The following is a 27419-nucleotide window of genomic DNA, read 5'->3' on the forward strand; positions in this document are numbered from 1 at the left end:
TGTTTTTGATGACACTGTGACCTGAATGACCTTTAGAATTCCCCTGTACTATATATCAGCTTTTTAACATCCTTCTGATAATCAATCCAGATGATGATGACACAAATTAAGTAACCTTTTCCCTCATACCCAATAACATATAAAAAAAAACAATCAGTAAGACACAATATTGTTTAAAGGCTGTAAAAAGTTGGAAATGTTAGTATGAAAGCAAATTCTTCAATGATGCAACCACTAATTAAGGTCATTAAACGTTTCAGCACAATAGATGTAAAGCCTAGTATTATATAGGATTTAGAACCAATGTCAATTGAGGTCGTTTTAGTTATTGTACTTACTCGTCATAATAAACCAAAAAAGGTTTGCTCACCTAACCACTTACCTGGCAGAAGACGGGTTTATACGTTTTGGAGAAAATTTGTGCCAACTCATCCGTGTCGGAGAAGTCGGAAGGAAGTTTATCAACACAAAGGCACTTGGAATGAAGGTGGTCAGCAGTGAGCTGGTTGACGTCTGTCCACTGTACCATTAGGGTGCGATCGCCCTGCTGCTTGCCCAACAGTTCTGACCTGGCTTTGGAGGCAGAGTCCTTCTTCATGTACTCCACAAAGCCATAGCCCTTGGAGTGGCCCGTGAGCTCACTGTAAACGAGAAAGCACCTCTCAATATTGCCGTAGGTGCGCACCAGTTCCTCAAACTGCACTGCCGAGTAGGTATGTGGCAGATTGGTGATGCACAGAAGGGAGTCCGTGGGCTGGAGCTGCACCGAGATCTCCTTCCCTCGGATAGCTGTCTGGTGGAATGTCCGGATGGCATCCTGAGCCTGCTCCCCATTCAGCAGGGTCACAAACGCTGAAAGAAAAGAGTTAATGTCGTTCATTTTATGGCTGCAAAAGGCAAGTACACCACTTACTCTACAATTAGCTTCTGTTTTGCTTATCAAGATGCTTTATTTATTCCCTGGCTTACTCCTGTCAGCATCTCACAAAGAAGCTATTTTTGTATCAGACACATGTGGAAGCAGCACTATTTAAGAGGCTCACTGGAATTGTTCTCTAGATTTGAATGAAAACAATGTTTAAACTAATTTTTGACAGCAATTATCACAAAATTGCAAAACATGTTTCTTAAGTGTTTGTTTCTGGTGAGACAACTAAACGGTATTCCCAAATTCCAAAGCTACAAAGGGAAAGCTTCATTGTATCCACGAACGTTTCAGTCTTTACCCAAAACAATGATTCAGAATAATATCAATCTCGCAGTTAATCAAGAGGATAAAATCCATGGAATATTCTTGAGGAAAATAAATGAAAAGGAGGAATGCAATATGTCAAAGAAATTCTAATTTTATCTGCCAGGGACTTTTTCTAGTGCACACATTTTTAATGTTCAGATTCACGTTTCCCCATTAGCCTACAGGAAGTACTAAAATCCATTATCATTTATCATCTCCCAAACTTCTATTTAATAAGCACAGTGAATCTGAAGAGTCAGAATATTTGCCCGAGTCTTCTTCCTTTGTCACACAGACACGCTTCCAAACAGTAACAGGATTCATGCAGATCCTTTCATAAATACTGAAGCATGTAATTATAGTCCAGTTAAGGGAAAAAAAGCAGGAATTATGAAAAATTATTTTAATTAACAGATGAAAGCCCTATGGAAGCAATCACAGATTTACAGTTCTTAGTATCCTGCTTTCATTTCCACAGTCATCAGAATAATTTCATCTAATTTTCAAATTCCTGAGTTAAGAGGCGACATTCATTTTGCAGATTTCATGCCCAATACAACAGTCCCCTAATGCATTATACATTTAAAAATAGCTGTATAATCAAAGATCACCATAATGCACTCAAAATATCCCTACAAAAAAGGATGGTACAGATTGTGTCTATAAATAAATCTGTGGACTCAGACACAAAAAATATCCTAGCAATCACACTTGAAATCATTATAACTAATGCCATCAACTGTTAAAGCAGGAACTCTTTACCACCACTTTATATTCTAGGGGGACATATAAAAAAATTCTAGTACACAAAAGATACAAAATTACAGAAAACATATTCTCCACACAAAAGGAGCTTACACAGTCTTCAAGACGTAAGCTTATTGCATAACAATACTCAACTGCTTGACTACTGACAGCTTTAAGAATGTTAAGAGGGAAAAACTTTGCTTAATTACAGGATATAATTCCAAGCACGGAGTTCATTTTAATACGAGCATGTGAGGGGGGAAAAAAAGGTTTCCCTGAATACATTTTTTTATTCACAGTTACCCTACCACACCATGTCTGAATAAAATAATTACACCACTTCTATTATTCATGGTCTCTCTTCAAAAGGACAGTTTTTTTCTGACGCAAAGAAATCATACTACTTATCTACCTTTTAGCTTTATCTCGTTTACATTCTTATAAAGCCATACTCAAGTGAAGAAAGCATTAAATCAAAACAAAGGTTTTAAAACAATATATACCTACTTTACAAAAAAATAGAAAAATGCCTTCACAATTAATAAATTAATGCTATCAAATGGAAAACCAAGGGTGAAACTGAAAGAAAAATCGAACAAAGCCAACTGCATCTCAAAACATACTGGGGCACAGTATTGCTCTCTATTCTTAGTGAAGTCCTAACCAAAGATGCCTTCTGAAGCTACCATGTAGAAAATAACTTGTACCGACGGTGTGGCTCACATGCACGATGTTCCAACCATCGGCAGAGTAAAAAGATCCATGTGGAAATACCGCCTGCGGGCTGGAAAAAACCCAGGGCAAAAGCAGTCTTGCATGTCACCAGAGGGCAGCAATACTCACAGATCTATAGAACAATAAACTTAATAATATTCAACAATTCAATACCAATCCTTGTGGGTGCTCCGATTGTCAAATACTGTACATACTGTTAGAAGACGGGGGTTAAGAAAATAGTTAATATCTGAAAATAGACCAAGCAGGATGATCAATTATTAAACAACACCCCAAATCGTTAAGATATGGCAAGAATATACCTATAACTGTTGGTATAATTATCGGCACTGGAGTTTTTTGTTCTCTTGCCCAGCTTTGTTGGAAAGAGTAATAAATCAGGCATACTGGGTAACACAAATATTATTAATAATCACAATAACACACAACATAAAATACAGCATACAAATTACTCTATTTACAAATAAAGCCACCCCATAGGCCTACGCTCTGACAACCAGAAAAAAGCCAGACGGCTACCAAATATTCAGAAATCCTTTATAACACACATGCAAACCAGAGAGATAAACCTGCCCTCAAAACTAAACCTACTACAACCTACAGTTAAATCTCTCTCTATAAATCTGGATGCTACAAAGTAAACGGGAAACCTAACTCCATATCCTAAAAAAGCATCCACTAACCAGGGGAGTTGGTTTTTATCCTATGGATTCTCTACACAGGAAAATGGTTTCCAAATAACAAGAGAATGACAAGCTCTTAACAAGGTTCAAATATTTAAATCTGGTCTTTACAGATGATCTGGAAAAGGAACTCACGCCTGGCACACACTTTCTTCTCTCTCTTCATGTCTTTATCTCACTCTCTCACTTGCTCTCTAACTCTTTTTTTGGTGATTTTCCTGGACTGTTTATGACTCCTAACCATTTATCCAGAACTTAATGAACCAAGGTAAATTAGACGATTCCTTGATCAATGTATCTCAGACCCAATACAACTCAGTACTAACACCCCAGTTCCTTTCTTGCTTTGAAGCTCCTCAGAAACCTCAATGTTGACACTAGTTGATGTGTGGTGAGCGTTCTGGCGCACTATGGCTGCCGTCGCATCATCCAGGTGGATGCTGCACATTGGTGGTAGTTGAGTGGAGTGTCCAGAAAAGCGCTATATAAATGTAAGCAATTATTATTATTGCTAGCTAGATGTTGACAACTCCCCATCTAGCTGTAACAATATCTTTACCTGAGGTAAATGCATATATGCATTTGTGTGGCAGTGTACAGACGTGTCGGATTATTCAATGATCTACTGTTATTGCTGAATTTTTATTCAGGATATATCCTACCAATAACTCAAAAAGAAACAAAAAAAGTTTTAAAATGTTTCCATTCTGAAAAAAAAACTAAAAAGTTGCTTATCTAGTAGCCATGTCAAAACATTTACCAAACCAACTCCACAACTGTTTTACAACCTCAAAGTAGCTTCTTGCAACTCAATGACCGCAGACGTTTTAAGATTACATTGTATCAATCTGAATTAATCAAGAAATGCATACAGCGACAGTAATGATCACTATGCTTGATACACACTCCATGTCCGAACCTGCGACTTGAGCTTCACCTTTTAATAGTCAGTCACACTCTGTAGGCAGTCTATTTCAAACATTGTCTTTGATCATTTCAAGTGCTAATCTTTTGCAAAAATGGTAAAGTGTGCAGACAAAAGAATTTCTGCAATGCAACCCAATTGTTCATATTTAAAGGATTAGAATGCATCCTGTACATTCATCAGCCTCTGTTAACTAATTGAGGTGCTGGAAAACAAAGTGCTGATGCAAAATGTAAAGGTTGTTCAAGTCAGATAAGCAGAGTAAGAGCTTCTCTGAAACTCTCATTTAGGGAGTAAAACACAGAATTCGCACATCTACCCATTTGTGTTTTGGGGGGTTTTCATAACGATTCTACTCACAAACAAAGTTGAACTGCCTTAATTCTGGAGTAAATGATTACAATACCACGCAGACCACAATCCCATCTTGATAACTCACATTCCACCCCTCCATTCCTAATACATTAAACTACAGGTCCTTGCAATACCCACTACATTTCATCTAAGGGACCCAGAAAAAACCTTAAACATAACAACAGAAATGCATACCCAGATTTTATCCAACTTTAACAGGACGCACAGACAGCAGGTTCGAGAATCACTGTATCCTGCTACCAGGATTTTGATAAAATCAAACTTCATCTGCTGTGTTACCATAATTACAGCTACAAGACAGTCTGGATCTCATTGCTTTACATCTCTCTTCACTACAGCCACTGTACAACAGATACAAAGGAGCCAGTCCTAGACAACAGCCCTTCTATTTGTTTATTACATTTTTTACAACTGCCCACATTCATTATTGGATCAATTAATGACAATCTTCTCTGCGTTCAAGCATCAATACCTGCCATAAGTGGGAGGCATGATTCCCACACAACACAGTGTACAGGGCTTAGTGTACAGTTGGGAGCTTCAGGGTTACATATCTATTGCAGACTACATAACCTCATCAAAAACATACTAAAATTGCCTTCTTGAAGAGGCTTCTTCTATAAAAGCTGAAAAGCGGACAAAGAAAAATCTAATTAGATGAATACTGACTCATGTTCACATTTTTGCAGTTTCAGCTATAGACATCTGTCAGGATGAGAGAAACTCAAATGTGCTCTTTCCGTTCCCCCCAAAAATATTTCAGATTTTAATGCTGACCAGTCTCAGTTTTTACAGCTATAGATTCAGTTGTGTATCGATTATAGAAAACAGACACCACTGCAAAGACTGAAACAACTACAGCTGAAACCAGTTCTTGTTTAAAATTTCTGAAAAATTAAAATAAAAGATACGAGACACTTCTGTTCATTTTTCTGCCTTTCATGCCAAAGCAACACATATGCCTCCCAATGCAATTTAATAGTTACAAATGATGTAACATTTAATCATTTCTGATGTTTGGTGAAAGGAGCATTCCACAGTGTAAGAACAAAATATTTATTATAAAGCTGCAGATATGAACCTAGAACCAAACCTAAGCCCATTTGAAAGTATGATTAGAGTATTTTCAACTTTCTCAGAAGCACAAAGAAAAGCAGTGATAAACATTACATTTTGGTCCAAAAAAGCAGACATGTTTTTTGAAGCTCTTGGTGTGTATAGATTTTGCATATCAATCTGCAAAGAGAACCCCAAAAATCCCTGATCACACAGAGACTTAAATGTCTGTTGTCACAGAAATGGGTTAATTTCATCTCCATGCAAGTAAAAGAATCTGACAGCCAGACATACCCAGTTTAAAGGATTCCTAAAATGCACTTGACCATTTCTCTCTGAACCAATTGATATGCTGAGTGTCTGCTTACCGACCTGAAGCATGGCTTAGCAAAGCCACAGTGAAAGCAAACATTTCTAAAATACAGGGATCTGTTCGTGTAAAACAAAGTTCCTTGACGTGTTGAAAATGTTTGGGTTCATTTTCATGGGTGAACTATTTGAGAGTGATAAAGAAACCTATGCTAAATTTCCTTTTACAGCTATTGCCTTATGAAGGATGTTTAACTAGAATCGACCTCTTTTAGAATTTGCTTTATGGAAATCCTGGATGCTCAAGAGCAAGATCAACATTAAATCAAGGTGTGATCACAACTAATACAACAAGATTAGCAGTTCACAATGTACAAAGAAAAACAAAAACATCTTACAATATTTGCCTCATGAAAACCCATGTGCCAGTGCACAGTAGATTCTGTACAGTACCCTTATTTCATTACAACATTTGTAAAGGTTTAAAATCAATAAAATTATCATTCTGTCCTGCTCCATTACCAATTAACTTGCTTAAAATTATTATCTAAAATTATTCTCTAATAATGTGCAGTATACACCGAATTCAAAGGGATCCAGAATTAAAAAGGGGGAGACCGCGATGATTTACATTCAGGTAGTCACACAGGAGAAACAAGCACAAGATAAGGGTCCTGCAGTTCAGCAAAAAGATCAGTGGTCTTAAAAGCCAATTAAATATGGCATAAGAGGCACAATATGTATTATTTGAAGGAGTGACTCACATCTGAAGGGCTGAATAATTTCCTGTTGCCCTCCTGCTGCTCATTTCAAAATCTAGATATAATTTAAATACAAGTCTAGCCCTGCATGAAACTAATGTTATGTTAAACCCCGCAATACAAACACCTTAATTTTTTTGTAGAGGTCTTCAGAAAATGGGACAAAGTTTAACACCTCAACACAAAGTCTCCAATATATTATTGCCTATTACATATGAAAAACAAAAATGGTTTTCCTTACTAATTTTACCAATTGAGTATTTTCTAATGGGAAAAACTGTAAACACTTTCGCCGTTTAGTATTTATTTTATGAAGGTTCTCAAAATAAGGCTTGAGATTTTTTACATCTTTTAAGAGAATACAAAAGATCCGCAATCACTGATGTGAAGTCATAAATTACAGCCCACTGCTGGCTAGCAGTATATTTTATCAAAGTACTGTATGAATCATTATTGATGTGTTGCAGAAAAAAAATGCTTTTAGGCATAATGACCTCTAGAGTTTCTTGATGTTCCAGTCTCTTACCAGCTACTGCAGTCTAAATTGCATTCCAAAACTTGAAAAGCAAATAATACACTTCAATCAACAATACATTCTGAAACATTATATATTTATGATAAAGCTGACAGTTATTTAATGCATTATTATGGTCTGATAATCTGGAACCTTTTAAAGGCCATCAACTGGTAAAATTAAAAAGGGCACTACACCCAAATTAGTCAAGACTTAAATGGCTTATGTGAAGAATGTCTTTATCTGCTAATAAAAACAAAGCCTTAAGCGCAAGAAATTAAAAGGCTCCTACATTTTTTTTTATACATGGATACAAACAGACTCACACAATGTGGAGATCTCCTTTAAATTACACTCTGGTGTCTTCATTAAAGGACAATTTTTTTTTCTATAAATCTCTCAATTCCCTATTCCCGCCTCAACGTCTGGTGTCATTCTTGGTTGCAGAAAGGCAGCATATGGCTCTGGAATTCCATGAGTGTCCTCAACGGAGACAAACATTACTGTTTTTATTACTCCCCTGGGTGGGAAAAATGCAATCGGAAAACGATCCAAGCACAACCTGTAAATTAACTTCTTTCATGGCTACCTAATAAGCACTGCTTTTCTGGCCAAACGATGCCTGATGTGCTGAGCACAGCGCTCACATTAAATAAACTTTTTGAAACCACAAAGCCTCATTACCCATATGCACAGTGCAGCAGCCCACGGCACCAGTTCACTGCTCCAATTAAAAAAACAGCCCCAGGAGCTATTTCATAAATACTCACACAAACGTACAACTGTACATAACCAAATATATCCTATAACTATCCTCCAAGGCCTGTTCCAATAAATTTTACAACAAAATCTGTTCCCTCTGCTTCCATTGTTTACAGTGCTTCTTAGTGTGAATGTATACCAAAATAACTCTCAAAAAGCAAAGAAATTGTGAGAAATTCTGTGCCTTTAAAGTACATAAACCATTCTAACACAACACGGTTTTCTCCCTCATTTCAGTGACAGGGATGTTAATTTAGCACATTGTGAAAAGCTCAGCCCCGATCAGGTGTTTTTTTTACACCATTTAAAGAAATTCAAAACAAACAAATTAGTTGACCATAGAGTGCCCCCAAGAAGAATCACTATAGCAGTTCTGAAGACTTGAGCCATATCAAATATCTCAGTGCTCAGCATCCTGTAAGACTGCTTGAACCCCCTTAAATTTTAATGGCTCTTACTTCAGCTTTCTGCACTATTATCCTGCTTCCAAAAGAACACAGAAGCCAGCAGGAGGTTTTTCTGTGCATCTTCACATCATAATGTACATTAGATAATAATAATGATTCTGCACAGGGCAACCTGGGGAGATGTGCAGGCAATCAAGGCACATTTGTATAGGCCTTTTGTCCCTGCTTGCTGTGGGGGCGGGGTACATTTGTTTAGGAAAAGAAAAGAGGGTTGTGGACCTCAATTTGGGTCAAGAGGCCAAGGTCTATCCTTTCAAATTACAGAAATCTATATGCTGTTGTCATCAATGATCATGATATGCAGAAGATTTGTTTGGCTTAGGTAAAATTAATAAAAAAAACAGGAGTAACACTGAATAGACATAATGCAGAACCACATCTTGCAGTAACAGATTTAACAACATGGATCACAAAGATTTTTCCGTCTTTAGCATTAGACTTCTCTCACAAATTTGAGGAACAATGGGCTGGAAAGTTAACAGTGACTGCATTAGCACTATGAAGTCCTGCCTAATGCAAAGTCTGTTCATGTCTACAGTTCAAAGCAGTTTTTTCAATGGAAAACATCTCCTAACTCCTTTATCGCCTTGTGGGCTGCTTGCACTCAAGAACCTGGGAAGATAAAGGCATAAAAGGGAGGAAACAAGGCAGTAAGCCAGATTTACAGCAGGAATATCAATAATTGCTTCAGTTCCTAAAGTTCCTTTATGGCTGCTAATGGGGCAGCAAGCTTGATTATTATTATACTGTGCTCAAAGAGTTAGGAGAAAGTATCAACATACACTGAGACCTATCACCTTTGATTCGGGGGTCACTTAGTGTAGATTTGAAAACTCAGCCTCTTTGATCATTTCTATTACTGGAACTGTCAGCTCTAAGATGACAAGTAAGGCAGAGCAAATTAGAAGTACTCTTTATTCAAAAATTGCTTTACTAATTACAACACCTAAAAAAAACTCCTGTCATTCTTCACTTATACAGGTGGCTAGAGCGTGTCTAGGGCTTAGAAGATGACATCAGGACTAGAGAAGCCACAACAGTGAAATTCCTATTAATTAAATTTGGGATATGCCCGACTTGAACATTTTAATCACCAGCTGAAAGTTGTTATCTCTCTGCCTCTGATTCGTTATTGATTTAACAAGTGATATTAATAAAACAGTCTGTAGAAATACATTGCTTCAATGCTAAATTGATAATAATGATGACGATCCTAAATGATGCCTCTTTTTTTTTGTAAGATCAGAATAAAATTCACATGTCTTGTGTTTTCTTCTCAAGCCAAACTGAAGACTTACTGGAAGGCTTAAACGGACAGTGAGATTCAGACTTCATGGCTCCAAGCACAGCAGTTCCACAGGGAAAACCACTAGGATACTTCAACTGTTCCCAAAATATAATTATATGTAACAAAATCTGCTAAAGTAATCAACAAGCTTTTCCACTCCCAAATACAAAGTATGACTAGTAATTTAAGAAATACATTTACAGGCACTTCCTTTAAAAAATAAAGTATCATGAATCAGAAAGCAATACTTTCTATACTTTGAAAATTAGTAGTTCTAACCCTTAGACATAATCAATGTGACACATTAATTTATTCAAGGCAATTAAATGTTCTCACAGAGAAATTATTTTTTTCCAAAGGAGAAAATTTACTGTTTATTCTAATGAGAACAGCTAGGAGACTGAGTCACTGATGATTCAGAAATGGGAGTACTATTTATTTTTTGAGAAATAGACGCACCATTATAAAAAAAGCATTTTGTGTTATATATAAATATAATTTTCTTTACCAAACTCATATTTTTATATTACATACACTTTATATTCTGTATCTTGTATACATGTATAAATTCAAAGCTCCTGCAGAATTATTTGTTCAATCTGATCAGATTATTTCATACTGAAAATATTTTTTCACTTTTAAGTAACAGCTTCAAGGGGATTAAAAGTAATAGCCTGCTTTTATGTTCCAAAGACAATTTTTTATCAATTTGCCCAAATAAAATTCAGCCTTTATTCACTACATGTTAAGGCTTGGATGCATTAATCCTGACAAACTATTTTTTGAGACATACTGGGCGAAAAACAATCTAAAACAGCCAAGATTTTACCTGTTCCTTTGTTTCTGTCCACATAACAGTATTTCAACTCGTACTCTTTTAGAAGTTCATGGACCTCCTGAAAAACAAAAAAGGGTTTGGTCAAAGCAAAATTAACATGCTCTTAAATTTACTGTGTTCTTCTTTAGCCCAATTCTCTCCATAAGAACCCGCTCACCTCATCTATACTGCTAAATTCACAGGCATTTAAATATAACATTTACATTGTCATTGAAACAGAATACTGATGATCTATTTTATTGAGCAACAAAATAAACATAACTGGTTATCTGTAAATTAAGATGACCAGTAAACGAAGAATGACACTTATTATAACGTTAGTAATTCATCCAACTTATCCCCCAAAATGAAAGTTTGTACATAGGAATGACACCCTCAACCTGTGCACAGGGGCGGATTTAGAAGAAAAAAACAAAAACCAAAAGGAAAAAAATAAATGTAATAATTGACATCATCACCGAATACGAAGTGTGCCTGAAATAGTGAGGGCAAGCACAGGTCTTACAGAACCCTTTGTGTGGCAGTACATTACAGTTCGGGTGACTCCCTGGGTTGGTGAGTGGAACTGATGAACGTACAGTTCATGGGAATGTATCAGTGAAAGGATGTATGCTTCTTTTGAGGTCTTCCCAGCCACCATGGTTTAAAGTGAAACTAGATTAACTGTATAGCAAGAAATACACAGTTTAACCCCCCATTAAAATCCACTGGGGAGCTGCATCAGGATAACAGACCTTGATTTTTTTGATGGACTGTGCTGCTGTTTCTCTCACAGAGAGCCGCCCACAGAAAAGTCATCCACTCATGATTAAAACTGTTAAGAAAAAAGCTTAAAAGCTCTCGTTACAAAAGGTTAGAGATGGCACTTTTATATGTTTATAAAAGTTCAAACAAAACAGGATCCTATAGAACACAGAGTAAGTGATGACGCATTCCTCCAGGCACTTCCCACCTCTCCGGTTCTTAGTGTTTTTTTCTAATTTCTCAGAACTTTTATTGAACTCTCCTTCTAGCTAGTACATATAATGCAGAATCTTCCCTAAACAAACCCGTGTTTTGACATGGATTTTTTAAAAGATTGTAAGCATTTTCCTGCTAGTGTCCTTAATTTTCTTGCCGAAAGAACCCCTTTTCAAAAACGCACAATTTTTTGGGTTTAACTTTAAATTTTTCCATATTTCAAAGTGTTAATTCAAAACACAAGTTTTAAGCATTTCTGTGGGACTCCCTGGAGACTTCAAGTAAGTCAGGATCACTAGGGATCCCTCTGCTGTATTGTGTTGTATGCCTCCTCGATCAGTCGATTTATTCAACTCAACACAGTACTCTAATCCCCATAACAGACATGGAGAAATAAATACAACACTCAAATCCTCTGAAACCCGTAAAGCTATTAACTTCTGCTCAAACCATGAGCCAATAATAAAAACAGTAGAGCATTCTTGTATAAGAGGGCAGATACAAAACTATAGTATTCCCACAACCAACTCAACCCACACCTCTTGAGAAGGGACCTTCTGAGGACAAGTTACTTAATCCAGCCATCTCCTGGCTATCAAGCTCATCCTACACTCAGGAGAGGCCATCTACGTTTACACAACAAACTCCCAAAATGAGACGAAACTTGAGACATGAGCATAATATTTTATCAGGATTGGCCCGTAAAATGGAAACAGCAACCTTTATATGACGATTCACTTCAAATATGAATGAAAATTTTAAATAACTTGAGAACTGGTCTTTCGCAATGTGAAACGCCGGCATTAACTACACAGGAAACACCGGCATTAACTACACATAATTTTACAATGTGCCTGGCATACCCCTAAGGCTTTCAAGAGGGATTTAAATTTAAGTAAAACCCTTAAAACAGTCTGTGGATAAAGACATGTTTATTCTATTGATTTAACTCACTGATTTCCCATTAAAGTTTAACCCAACTAGAACCTAGACTCACACAATATGTCTGGAATTGTACTAAAAGCCAAGAGAGGCTGTCCGTTTCAAATCTGTATTTAGCCACATCAATAAACAACCAGACCATGTAGTTCTCATTATTCCAGAAAGCTTTTACATGACATTTCATATTGGCTTGCCCCTGATACAAAACAACATAAGAAGCATCGAATGCAGTCGAAGTGCAGAATCATCTTCAGAGAGCAATCTAAGTCCTACCCTCAGGTTATCTTGTGCAAACTTAACAAGATCTATAGCAACTCAAGGCATACTGGAGTAGTACACCTCTGTACAGGCTGTAAGTGGGTTGGCAGACACTAAGCCTCAGAATTCATATTACTAGGTGTTTATAGAGTCCTTTGTTAGTATATTTTAATACTGATTCAGGCAATAATTCAGTTTCATGTTGTTTTACATCAAAATAGTATTTTGGTGGACATGCTTGCTGAGCTCAGGACAATCTTACATGATGCAAGTCTGAGACATATTTGGGTTAACATATTCAGTATTTTGCATGTGGTAACTTGTTTAGTGTGAGTGAAGTTTTATTTAATCTCTGACCCAGGGAAAAGTGTGGTGTGGACGGCTGAGGAGAGAATGCAGGCTCGCGCTGTGTCCGTTATTCCTTTTTCTTCTTCTTTTTTGGTCTGTTAGTTTTTTTTTATCAATAAAGTTTGAAAATCAGCCAGTGAAAGCTCTGTTTTCCTTCATCTGAATGCCTAAAACCCTAAACCGATTTTACACAAGCAATTCCTCTTCATCAACAATTTAAAAAAAAAAGTCAGCACAACAAAGTCCTTTGGATACACATGATCATGTTTATAGAATAAGTTAAGAATAAAGTAATGTGACACTGTGAATATGTCTACCAAAAAGGTATGGTTGATAAGGCCTCAGTACATTGTGATTTATTAAACCAGTAATTACAGTTACAGAACTGATCTGACAATTTTGCAAACGGATGAGAAACCAGAACATAAGATTAAGGTATTGCTGATATGCGTAACAGTGCTCTAGATCAGGGGTCTCCAAACCCTGTCCTACAGGGGCAATGTGTTTGCAGGTTTTCCAATCTGTTTAAAGCCTTGTTGAAGTTGAACACACCAGCCCTGCAGTACCAGAAATGAAGACCCCTGTTCTGAATTTTTTTTACCTTTGTTCTTCAGAACTGAGATGTCCTAAACCAGACCAGGTCGGGTCATTTCTGTGAGGTAAATATCAATCTTTTAATCTTCGAGAAATTAAAATGTGCAAATTCTCCAAATGGGTGGCATTGCGACGAAGTGGTTAGCATTTCTACCCCGTAGCAGTGGAGCACTGGGTCCAATTCCAGAAATGGGGTGCTATCTGTATGGAGTGTGTATGTTCTCCCCAGGTTCACATGGGTGTCCTCCCACAATCCAAAGGCATACAGGTAGGTTAACTGGCTTTTGGCAGAACTGGCCCTGGTGTGACCCTGAATTGGTAGAAGCTGTTAGAAAGTGGATGGATGGAAACTGTCCATATAAAGAACATCTTACTTGAGGGCAAAACTTTGAAGTTCTGACTCTTAAAATCCCAGTGACATGTACAGCACTCCAGGCATGCAAACCAAAAATGTTCTTGACCAGCTGCCAATTTAGATCCGATGTGTGTCGACTTCATCAATTTAGGTAACGGCTAATAAGTCTCATTATCAAACAGACTTCAAACAACTTAGCATCTTAAATGACTTTAGTTATCTTAAATAAAGAGCTGTTTACATTTTAGCAGTAGGTTAAGCCTGGGCCTGATTATAAATTACATACCACAAGGTAAACTCCACAAAGATGTCCCAAAAGGGTATAAAGTGCTGAGGAAAGGCAAAGAATGTTCTGGCCTAAATAATATCATACTTTCCCTTCCCCATTAAACATAGGAGCTAGAATACAGTAGCTGTTGTGCATAAACCTGAGCCATTTTAAAAAATCGATATTTGCCAGAAAATGTATATATAGGGCTCACAAAGGTTAGCTAGCAAAAGATTGAAAATGCTAAATCAAATATCACAAGTATACAGCTCAATTTTCAACTTACAAAAGGTACTCTGAAACATTTTGTGGTGTCTCTCTGGCATCTTCACTGTCACCATGGTAGTGATGACAGCAGAGTGTTATTATTCTGAAATGGATTTTCTTTTTACATTTAGAATAGTCTACAGCTCTGTTAGAGTATAATCACAATTGAAGCAGATTCAGATACTGTTTGAGAGTAATAGGGTTGTAAGACAACTGAAGATCAGATTTTAGCTCTGATCTTTTAACTGCAGTGGTCAAAACTGCAAAAAGGGGACTGCTTACACCCTAAATTGCCAGCAGCATTTCATTTGAAACATTACTGAATTTGTGCACAACTGCGCTCAAGGAGAAACTGATCGTGGTGACATGTTTTCTTTGATAAAAGAAATGATCCAAGTGACAAAAACCCTTCATAAAAACAATACACAGGTACTGTGTCTCTTTAATGTGTAATGTTCATGTGCCCATTTTGGTGTGGGAATTAAGATTTTAAATTAATCATAATGGTGGTAATGACAAGTCTTACAACATGTCAAAAGTTAAAAGACTATAATCTTAGAAAAAACCTATATTACACAGATTAATATTTCGATGCTTTTGCTCCTTAGCGGACAGTTCTGACAAGCTAAATTAACAATAGCTTCCAACTCTATAGACACCGAAACATTTATATGCAAGAGTAAGCAATTACAGAAGATAACCAAGTAAACTTTCCTCCCTTCTTAAAACACTCAAGACCAAAGGCTGTACTCGACAGTTAAACACTTCTTTTTTTTTTCAGGCGAGTATACAAAACGACATTACAGTCCTGTACTGGAGGACCTCGATAGTGCTGCATCATTTATAACGTCACTTGTAATCACCAGATGCCATATTGTATTGAATGTTCGGCTGACGAAAAAGGGTCATGTAAAGTTTTGCAACAGCAGATGGAAACAGGACCTAAATAATAACATAAAATCAAAGTGTAGAATTGTGGAGTTCTACGAAATACAAAATAATTATGTATAGTATAGTACATAATATAGTTGGAAACACCGACAAGTTATCTATACTCTCGCATAGCATTCATATAACCAGGCTAATATAATTCATCAACATAGATAAAACATCTAGCTAAAAGACGCATACAAGAAACGCTTGAATCCTAGAAGTGCTCCAGATAAACTGCTTTTCCGACCAAGAAAGATTTTGTACCATCTAAGAACTATGAGTAATTTCAGATACTCTGCCCCTATTATGGTAAGTGCTGTAAAGGGAACACGTAACAGTCAAATACAAAACTTCGAGACTGTAATTTTCTACTGATTTTGACGGCAACAAACGTATTCTATAACTGCAAAAAAGTACATCAGAAGTGATACTCAGGTGGTTATTATATTATTTACTACATTAATCATGCACCCGACTCATGCTTGAAAGTTTCTCACAGTTGAGTACTGCGCAGGACTGAAGATGCACTTTGCCGGTCAGTTAATGATCCCCATTACCTGGTTGGTAATGTCTTGGGGTAGGTTCTTAATCAGGATTTTCCTCCTGTTGCTCAGCTCCCTGCGAGTTTTTTCCAGCCTCTTTTCGATTTCTTCCGGCTCTAATTCAGGCAAAACTCGTAGGCTCGGACCTTCGGACCCCGTGTCTTCTTCTTGTCGGCTCTCAGGGCTATCCGAGTCCGGAAAAGGTGAATTTTCCTGTTTCAAATCGTTCACGCTCGGCGGCTCTATGGAGGAAGCAGCCGCCATTTTGAAAAGCTCTGTAGCAAGTGAGCAGAAGCAGGAGGTGGGCGGTTGTTTTGTCGTCGCTCCACCAACTCTGGAGCAGGCGGAAAGGTACAAGACAGGCCCTGAACTCGCTTAACTGTATACTTGGCGACCCCTAGCGTTTACAATTCAATTTACACTACAATTAATGAACCAAAAAACACCCTTTGACCAACCTTTGAAATTAAATTAATTTTACATTGTATAACAGTCCGCCATTTTTTCCAGCTGAAAATAAGTACCAAGTTTTCTTCATTTAAATCTACAAATCTTTGTATGTAAAGTACATACACAACGATGCAATCACTATATGCCAAAAAAGGATTAGGGATCAACAACCCAGTGAATAAAATAATATTAATAATAAATCCAAAACAACAATAATTGTTATATGCTTACAGTATATCTACTGATGCAATGATTTTGTCAAAGTAATCCATCCTGTCTGTAGAGAAGTACATTTTTAATTGCTTTATTTGCTTAAAATGTACTATACTACAAGAAGTGTTTGCTTTACCACAGAGAAGACTGTGACCGTTTTCTTTCAGATTTAAAGGCATAAGCAAAGCAAGGTATCAGAACCGTGGGCCTTCTTCCACAGTGAATTGGAAAAACAGAAAGGATGGCAGGCTATTATAGTGCCAAGAGGATTTATATAAGGGTTAGCCGTCTCTCTGTGGGCGTACGCCAATTCACAGACTGAAGAGTAAATGCCAGCTACTGGCAGAATCTCCAGGAATCATCCTCATCTTCATATGTATGCCTTGGATTTCATAACTCGACATCCCGCTGAAGCAGTTTTTAGAATACAATGTGTTGTAAGCTGAAAAGCAAGTCCCGTCGCTAATGGAAACAATGAAATTAGCAGCAAAGTGTTCTCAAATTCCCTACCAAATTCCAAATTCATGTTCCCACTCCTAATCATCAACTCTCAAAGACATCAATAATTTAAAGAGAATCATAATGAATCATAATGTAAGCTCTTTTAGTCATTATACATTTCAATACAACTATATCTTAGATATAGTTGTACACATGCATAAATGAGCTAACCATTACTACTGCTGAACTAACATTATATTATCTGGAACCACTAAACAATTACTATGAATAATGAATTTCATTATCTTGCCATTTTTGTGGATTTGTCAGTTGTATCTATTGGAAAAATGTGTATTGAACCAAAAAAAGGTTTCTAGTACCTTACATTATTATGTAGCATGTTTTAGGCTTCATTCATGGAATGAAAGTTCATTCCAAGGATTGCTAAAACGGATGTTAGCATTATAACCCATCCAGGTTTAAACAAGTGTAACAGAACAATAGGGATAACACAAGCAAAAAATTCTGAGGTATAAAACACTTGAGCTTAGCACATAATGTGACACCAGCAACCACTGCAGGTGAAGCTATTTATAGTTCATGTTGATGGTAATATTTTGAAAACGTAACTGTGAATTCCAAATTAATTCAGACAAAATATCACAGGGAGAACACCTGAATATCCCAGGGATACAGAGTTCTAAAAACATTTTAGCAATGAAGATCATTAATAGCCTCAAATTCTGACCAAACTGCCCACTATTATTAATATAATGATAATACTCAGATGGCTAGGTCACCATATTGTAAATGGCTATGTTTGGTATTTATAAGATAAGATAAGATCACTTTATTAGTCACATACAATTTCTTGCATTAGGAATTTGTCTTTTCACAAACCCCAGCTTGCTCTCCATGAGAAACAGACAGAGAAAGAAGCTTGGGGTCAGAGCGCAGGGTAAGCCATTGTACAGCACCCCTAGAGCAGTTGGGGTTAATGGCCTTGATCAGGGGCCCAACAGAATAGGATTCCTCTGCGGGCCACAGGATTTGAACCAGCAACCTTCCAGCCACAGGCGCAGATCCTTAGCCACAGTGCCACCACTCCTCCCCTTAACTTTTATCAAGAAAAAATAAAGCATTATTGTCAGTTTTTGATAATAGAAACCACAAAACAAGTGAAACAGGAGATCTCTAGTCTAAAAATAATGAAATTATCTTTATATCCTTTCATTCTGTTGAAGTATGGAACGTTACCCAGTAATAATGTGGAAGCTGTTGTCTTTGGTTTGGTTAAGAAACAGCTGGATAATATCATTGAATAAATAGACTGGTAATCACAAAACAGGCTAGATGGGCTGATCCTCTTGTTTGTAACCATTCTTCTGTTCTTTTGTTCATGAACAAAACATAAAGAGATAGGGGGGCATGGAGATAATTAATATGGAAATAAGGCTGGACAAAAGTTGTGGTCGTTTAATCAAATATCTGTACAATACATTTGTTGTAAGAGCAAATAAACTTAAAAAAGAGCTCAAATTCAGGGTTAGAGAAAAGTAAATTCTACTTTTAACATAAAGCAAAACAATTAGTTGAATGATTGAGATAATTAAATAAGTGAGACCCAAAGTTCATTTTGAGCTTACAGTGATATTTCATGGGATAGTCATTTGGATACATCAAGTACATCTTACTGAGGCTGGAAAATGGATCTTGGTTACAGTATATACAGCTAGAATGAGTTGTTCTATAATCTCAAGAATTGTATACATTTAAAGTAGATAGATTGAACCAGTGGTTAAACAGCTAGACACTATCTGGAGCATTTCTACTCTAGTCAATAATCAAACAAATGTCATCTCTTGTTTTTCTGTACATACAGCATATTTTCGATCTGGGATTACCCAAACATTGACTGTAATTCTTCAAATTAAAACAGACATCTATGGCAAACAAGACCTGTAATGAAAGGTTTCATACCTAAGTATGAATTGATACCAAAGTGCTGTAGAAACAAAAGCAAAGAGAGCACTGCCATTTAATGTATGATTCAGGAAAATGCTGAGTGGGAGTTGAAAAATACGGAAATTTCTGATGCACAAAACTATTGTGTAGGTGTTAGTGAGTGGCAGAGTAGGCTAATTGAACACCTGGGATGTGTTCGTTTATGTAAGAAAGCAGTAGGAACCTTGAACTTGTGCCTGCAAGGTAGTGTGATTATGAGTGTGTGGGTGGCAGGGAAGAGGACTCTCATGTGGAATACTGGAATTATAAGCCAGGATAATTTACTTTTATATTATTTTGTAGATGAACAGGCGGTTGTGCCATGGTACAGATAAGATTTAAAATCTGTCCAGCTTTAATCAGCAAGTGTGCAATCCAGTTAAAACAGGTAAGAAAGAAGTAAAATACAAGCAAAAACGGTTTTAAATAGGTTCCTTAAGGAGCACAGTACACCCTGAATTCAATGTTCCTCGTGGATAAGCATCCTTTACAGTATTGATGCCCTCAAGCAACTTGGACAGCAAAGCAGTTCTTTGGCACAAACAGGGAATTATCTCAAATTTCCCTGTCGGTCTGCAGTTGACTGATGCGGTTCCAGTTTTCGCCAGCTTATTCTCCATGAAGGGAAAAAAAACCTTTTCAGTGTTTCAGTCACAAATCTTGATACCATTTGTGGGGTTTAATTTCCAAATCCGTATCCAAAAAAAAACGAATCACCACACAAAGCATACACTATACTCAAGCTAGAACTGCCCAAAAACGATGGATGCTAACATTCATAGATTGTGTATAAAAACAGAGATTGCAGTTGATAAAAATTAAAATGCATAATTATCCAATACAATTATGAAACAATAATAACAACATCCTTACACTTATATAGCATTTTTCTGAAAACTCCACTCAAAGCGCTTTACAGGTAATGGGGACTCCCCTCTGCCACCACCAATGTGCAACCCCACCTGGATGATGCAACGGCAGCCAAAATGTACCAGTACACTCGCCACACACCAGCTATCAGTGGGGAGGAGAACAGGGTAATGAAGTCAATTCAGAGATGGGCACCATTAGAAGGGCATGACTGGTAAAGGCCAAGAAGAAAATTTGACCTGGAAACCAGGATGAACACCACCTCTCTTTTCATGAAATGCCCTAGGATTACTAATGACCACAAAGAGTCAAGACCTTCAGTTTACCCTAACGTAAAGAACAGAGACTTTACAGTATTGTGTCTCCATCACTATTCCAGGGCATCAGGAACCACACAGACTGCTAGGTGAGTGCCCCTTACTGGTCCCACCAACACCTCTTAGCTTTATCTCCCTGCTACTCACATTTATATTACTATTTTATCTTTTGGCTTGCACATTCTAACCTTTGCATTTAATGAAGTAGAAGATTTGTCTGTTCATTCATTCTCTTCATTGTATTTGCACATTGACAAAAGAGAATAGTTTGTCAAAGGGCTCAAATTTCATTTTCTTTCATAAAAAGTCAAGGCAAAATTACATGGTCTGTTTTGGATTTCAGTAAAGGCCATGAAAGCTTCAAGCATTAATTCATCTACACAGCAGCTTGATTCCAATCCAAGTTTCAAAGTGCAGATTCGGCAGGCTTGTGGAGAGTCCTGTATGAATGTTATATTCTCAGTGTTTCAAATTAAACAGCTGTTAGTAGACAGGAGGGAATATCCTTTAGCTGGCAATTAACAAATTAGTGATGCTCACATATATTCCTGCAGAAATGCACTTAGCCTATAAATAAACAATGACTATTTGGTTATCTATTCTCCTGTGAAACTGCTCAGAAGACAGAAACCAGTTTCTTACGCAACATGAGATGCTTGTTTCCAGAGAAGGAAAGGCTTCTTTTAAAATCGAGTTTCACTGTTATGCAACTAACTCAACTTTATACACATTTTAATTTTAGATACTGCAAAAACTTTTAGTGTTAAGCAAGATTACATTCATATATATTAATATAAATTCTGTAAATAATATTGCATTCAGATCTTGTAAAACTAACCAGTGGCCTTGATAATCGGAACAAAGGTGACAACTTGATGGTAACGCACATAAAAATCCTCTTGGTAAATCTCGTTTAAGTTTGCCGCTCAACTTTTCATTATTCCTTGTTTTATACAGTATATGACTCAGAAACCATCACCTGCTTCATACCGAGGCTGTATTTGAGGATTTTCATTACTTGAAAAATAATTCTAAGGGACACTCTTTGCAAAAAAATGGCACTTAAGGAAAATGTCTGTGAATCACCTTTCCATTTTCAGCTTTCAAGATCTAATCTTAAGATCATCAGATCTCAAAAGCTGAGCACATTCGGACCTTGTCAATATTGTGATGGGACACTGTAAAGGAAAACCCAGTTAGCATGTTGGTGGACCAGTAGGTTGTGCTCTTCCCTCTAGATGAGATTTCTCAAGGCAATGTGTCAGCATTGCGACAGGAGCCACACTGTGGTAAGAAGTGCTGGCCTTCAAAAGATATGTTAAAACCAAGGCCCTGAGTACTTGATCACTCCCACGACACTGCTTGTAAGAGTAGGGGTGTTAAACCTTGATCAATCTGGTCTATCTAAATTTACCCTCAATTTAATCGATATCATTATCTTTTCTCTACTTAACCTGTGTTATGGGGCTGCTTACATGTAATGGCTGCCATGCTTCACTGGGATCCTTTGGCATGAAGAGTACGACATTTAACCAATGATTTTGTTACCTGGATTGTTCAAAACTAGGTCTTGTCTTTGTCATAGCATTTCCAAACATGCAATGGTGTAACATCTACTGTGAGCATACTACAGATCTGATTTAGGTAAGACACTGCACAATTACTGCAAGCTTTGTACAGTACAGACAGTAAAAATTCAGAGTACAGATGGTGTCAACATTAAGGAGCAAACAAATCCCTTGAAAATGAGAAGTGGAACTTTTATCACATTCACATTATAATAAATCTCCATTTCATTACTTTATATATTACATAAAAAAGGAATGATATACAGAAATTGAGTTTCCTTCAGTACATTAATGTAATTTATAGTGTTCAATATACACTAGATTATACTTGCTTACAACAGTCAGTAGACACTGTTCTCCAACAAGAAAAACGAAACGGCAGTGTTTCTTTAAATAAAACATTATGGTACAGAGTTATACCAGAAATGGCAAAAGATCTCGATTTAAATGACAATTTTATTTTACTAAAAATACATCATGAAATGAAAAAAAATTGTTTTACTCCTGGTTTGTACCAATTTGTCCTTATGTAATTCCAGTGAACCGTTTGGAACAAATAGGCACATTTATGTCATTAAATACTCTTCTTGCAGTCTTCATTTTTGTGGAGAAAAGGGTAAATGTTGTAAAAGTGGTCATTTCCAAATGGTCAAAGTTTTTCTTTCCCTCCACAAAAAGAAAACAGGTTTATTTTTTTTTACATATAGCAAAATGTAGGGAATGTGTCAAGCAGAAAATGTTTTTAGTTTTTAAATAAAAAAAATGAAGTAGTAATAATATAGAATGTCATAATACTTTACATAAAACTTCAAGATTTATGTATTGAAGGGCCACAAAATGCTAAGATTTTTGTAAAACCTTATATAAACAACGTGGTTTGGTTTGGATAATACACTAAGTATAATTAAAGGGTCTACTTGTCAGCATGGCATGACTGTTCTCATGTTCACTTTAATTAAAACTGATAAAACCAAAGATTCAGTAAGCCTGCATCTGACAATCATTTCCTAACAGTGCACTGGGTTGATGCTTAAATACAAATACAGAGGCATTTGAGTGTACTATTCTATTACATTTTATATACACAATCATACAATCATATCTTCAGTGAAGATTTTGTAAGAGTATGTCTCTAGCAATTTAAACTTGCCCCCTCTTATACACAGCTGTATTAACTGAGACATCCCAGCTGGAAGCCAATCTGGCTATATGAGAAGGTTTATAACTTTATACTCATATTGAAAATGACGTCTATGTGTCCTGTGCAAACTTCCACTTTACAGTGATGCTACTGGAAAACAAATATGGAGCCATCCAAAAACAGGAAAGGATGATAGTAACTTACATAAGATAAGATCACTTTATTTGCCATTTACATTTTCTTACATTTCTTGTCTTTTCGCATACCCCAACTAGCTCTTTATGAGACACACAGACAGAGAGAGAGAAGCTTGGGGTCAGAGCACAGGGTCCGCCTTTTATTCAGCAGCCCTGGAGCAGTTGGGGTTAAGGGCCTTGCTCAGGGGCCCAACAGAGTAGGATTCCTCTGCCAGCTGTGTGATTTGAACCAGCAACCTTCTAGCCAGAAGGTGCAGATCCTTAGCCACAGAGCCACCACACCGCCGATTTACATGTAAATGAACTAATTAACTAATGTGTAATCCTGGAATTAGGTGGCTCTGTTATTTTAAAATATAGATCAGAAGGATTCATTGAACTTGTGTCCATGTGCCCAATATTGCAGGGCATTATTTTAAGAATTGGATCCATCTTTTAAGAGCTGATACACATGACTTCATCAACGTCATAAAAATGGCACTGTACATCACTGTAAATGTGTAATTCAGATGTCTAACTCATCTTTAGGATGAATCTACATTTTACACAAAAGGCTTTGCAGTCTTGTAGTTTTTTTTTCAAGCAACTGTTGAACAATACAAATGTTCTACGCTGAAATATCAGCTTCTTCACTTTATGCTAATTACAAAACAAGCATTTAAAATTAAACTTCTTGTGTTACAGAAAAAAAAAAGAGGTGAAAGCTCATTGCTTCCATTGTTCTGTCTGGTCATCACAAGTCCTAGTCTGCTTCAAAGACAGAATGACAAACCATTACTTAAGTCTCTGTTCGAATGAATTTACTGCATTTACTTTTAAAAGTTCAGTTAAATAAATAGTAGAAAAATAATGCTTTATTTTTTAAAAAAAATCTGAGATGCATTGTTTACAATTTTTTTTTACACAAGTTTCCAAGAGGTTGTTAAGCTTTTCATAGAGACATCCGTCCTCATGTTCTGCAATCTGAAAACTCCCCTTCTGTTTAAAGTATGCTCAAAGTTGTCGTCCAGCAACCCAAAAAATCCAGTTTTAACAATCCTTCTCCAATACGTTTACCCTATCGTTGTCTTGGCAACAGTTCAGCGGATAGAGCAATCCAGGTGGCTAGAGGTTGGATTCGAACATGTCTCCTGAAGGGCCTGCTGAAGACAGCCTCAGAGCACTGTTTGTTTTTTCAAAGGTCTGTGCTACCAGTGCACAGGGGTGAAGCCTCAGCACTCTGCATCCACCGTGTGCACGGTGACGGCGGCCTGCAAGTGGTGCGCGTGGTGCAGGGGATGGTGGTGAGAGTGACGGTAAGGGTGGAACTTGTGGCTCAGCAGGGCCGCAGTCTGGGGAGGCGTGTCCAAATCCAAGTCGTCATCGTGGTTCCCCACGTCCACCCCGGCTGAGAGGGGGTCATTATTGCAGGGTGGGTTCTCACTGTCCTCCTGAGGGCTCATGGTGCTGTAGCCTAGAAGGCGGCAAGTTCAACAAACACAACAGAAGGGTTTTTATTAAGAGAGTCCGGCCGCACCTTTTACACTGCGGAGAAGGTGTCTTGCACTGGTAAGACAAACACGGATACAATGGATTCTATGCTCTTTATTAAATAGAAACCTACACAAGGGGGCATCCTAAGTCATAAAGGTTCAAGTAGAGAACCCCTGTTCAGCAGTACTGAAACCCCTGAGGGGAGTTAGAAAAACTCTCACGCTACAGAAAGAATTCACAATTTCTTAAACCGTCCTTCGCAACAGAATGCTTGCATACAACACTCAGTCCACGGGACTACGAGCACCCTCCAGGACTGGTCGCAGTGACCCACACACCTGCTGAGTTTTGTTCCAGCCTCAGAGTCCTCAATTACACAATCAAATCCGTCACTGACTAATAAGAATGAGATTAATTTGAACTGTTTGCTCCCAGCTCTTAAACATGTTGGAGTTTTAACTGTTGTTTTTGGGGAGTGAAATAAAATCCCAGGCTTTTGACTAGAAACAAAATGCCAATATTCAATTGAAGCCACTTCTTAGCTGAAGTAAGACTTCAATTATCTAATGAAGGTGAGATGGTATGAAAGCCAGCAGGTATGTGGGTCACCGAGACCAGGACTGGGAACCACTGATCAAGGAGAAAGATGAGCCAAAGGGAGCTACAATCACGAACGATCGGTCTTCTGCCTGGCTAGACATTTCTAGAACTAAAAACGTGCTTTTCAAATGAGTAATATGAAGTGTTTAAAAAGGGGAGTGAAACAAATGCTCATATTGAAGTCGAATTTAATACTTGCAGGTCTCTGGTTAGCCTCATCCCTGTGTAAATGGTGATGTGGATGTTTTTCAGGCTTCAAAACTAAAGCTTACACATGCACAGTTCTTGGAAACATTACTTGAGATGGTTACATACAAGTCTTAAGACAGATGTTAATGTAAACCGTGTAATCAGCCATTTCAAATGTTTACTTAATTGGGTTCAAACAATTCATAAAACAACATTGTTCATTTCAGCTGTTTTGTATTGTATTGCATCCCAACATAAACGCGTCTCAGCAGGACGATCATATGTGAAATGCTGCTGCCCTTTAATCTTTACTGCAATTGTTCAGTGTTAAAGTCTAACAACCACAGAATAAGCACTCCCGAGTGTCTCTTTTGAGACAAAAGTAGGAGTTAATTTTCAAGTGTGTGGTGATTGAGATGGGGAATGACATATGTAAGGGCTCCTGGGGCAGTGACTGAGGGAGATGAGGACTTTCTGGAGTTGTTCTGACTCTGATTTTAAACACTTGGTCTCGTACAACTTCAGATGTAACTCCCAAAGGATTCTAAACACAATCTGAAAGAGACAGTGTCATTATTTACTTAAAAGCCATCCATTGAATACTTGGCAGCATTAATTTAAAAGTTAAAAAAACGGTCTTTCATCTCAATACAGGAAAACAGTAAAATTAGTCTGGTAAAGATTTGCATTCAATTAAAGATGAATCATGGCACCATGGCAAATCAAAAGTCAAAATTTGCACCTTATCTCTCTGAACATTGAAAGCTAATAAGTGTAAGACATTAAGTCCAAGACTCAAGTGAAGCAGTCAGGCTTTCAGAAACTAAATTTCCTAATAGTTTCACTAAATGTAAATTAACACTCTAACACTCAAAAGAGATTTTGAGGTATGTTAGACTTATTTGAAAATCTTAAATTATCATTAGTGGGTACTAACTGGTACTTAGAAACTAGAAACAAAGTCCATTACTCATAAGCAGTTTAAAATGAAAATCACTTCTCTTTTGACTTTGTTTCAGAAACGTCAACGCAAACTGAATACATAAACAGTTGCAAATGTAATGTCAAATTTGAAATCCCATCTAACAAACTGAAGTTGTTATCTCAAAGCTATGCTGTAGTTTGTTATAGCAACTCAGAAGGTAAAGACAAAAATCCTTCATTTTTTCTACATGTAAACCAAGGACATTACCCCTTCAGCTACATGAGTGTGTGCATTGTAGGAGGTGACCTTTACCACCAAAGTGTTTGCAAACTTGCAGAAAGCGTAATCTCCTAGGACCTCTTCCAGAACTACACTATTTGGTGTTTTTTTCCATAAAGTAACAGCTGTATAGTTGCTCGCTCTCTCTCTCTCTAGGAAGTCTAAAAAGTTATAAATAAGTAACAGAAATGGGAAACAAACACAAAGGAGACAAGCTTCTTACCATGATCGCTCTCCGTCCCAGAGCGACCCCAGTAACGCCGTCTGCGCTCAGGGCTGTGAGTGTGTCTCTCAATCACTGCCGCAATGAACCGGGTGTTACTGACTGCTCGGAAAAAATCAACAAACAGAACACATAACTGCAGGGTTCAGAGCCGTATGACACACAACTGTGTGCTCTCCGTTAACCCCTCACCAACTAAAGAAGCTCCACTAAAGTGTTTAGAGAACCCAAATCTTCTGTAATCTGTTAATATTTCATATATTCCTCCTTTTTAAACGTCTGAGGTAATATGAGACATGTTAAAGGAGCAAGACTCTTTTATACCTTAAAAAAATAATGCAAAGATTAATGCTGACTTGCCTTTTAAA

The 27419-nt window shown here is 37.2% G+C and overlaps 2 protein-coding genes across 3 annotated transcripts in view; both read right to left on the minus strand.

Annotated features, from left to right (window-relative positions):
- raver2 (ribonucleoprotein, PTB-binding 2) overlaps window positions 1-16461 on the minus strand; it is a 33502-nt gene extending 17041 nt beyond the window's left edge. For both annotated transcript variants that reach the window (XM_088598582.1, XM_088598581.1), the window contains exons 1-3: window positions 16177-16461; window positions 10686-10752; window positions 383-852 (exon numbers count right to left, since the gene is read on the minus strand). In XM_088598582.1, coding sequence (XP_088454708.1) covers window positions 383-852; window positions 10686-10752; window positions 16177-16425 — 786 coding nt within the window. In that variant the 5' untranslated portion in view covers window positions 16426-16461. The remainder of the gene's footprint in view (window positions 1-382; window positions 853-10685; window positions 10753-16176) is intronic.
- A 5734-nt stretch (window positions 16462-22195) lies between these two features.
- Window positions 22196-27419, minus strand: part of cachd1 (cache domain containing 1) — a 73734-nt gene continuing 68510 nt past the window's right edge. The window contains exons 26-27 of the mRNA XM_088598583.1: window positions 27052-27153; window positions 22196-24815 (exon numbers count right to left, since the gene is read on the minus strand). Coding sequence (XP_088454709.1) covers window positions 24574-24815; window positions 27052-27153 — 344 coding nt within the window. The 3' untranslated portion in view covers window positions 22196-24573. The remainder of the gene's footprint in view (window positions 24816-27051; window positions 27154-27419) is intronic.

This window comes from Lepisosteus platostomus, chromosome 11 (assembly GCF_059453375.1).
Source record: "Lepisosteus platostomus isolate fLepPlt1 chromosome 11, fLepPlt1.hap1, whole genome shotgun sequence".
NCBI classification, from domain to species: Eukaryota; Metazoa; Chordata; class Actinopteri; order Semionotiformes; family Lepisosteidae; genus Lepisosteus; species Lepisosteus platostomus.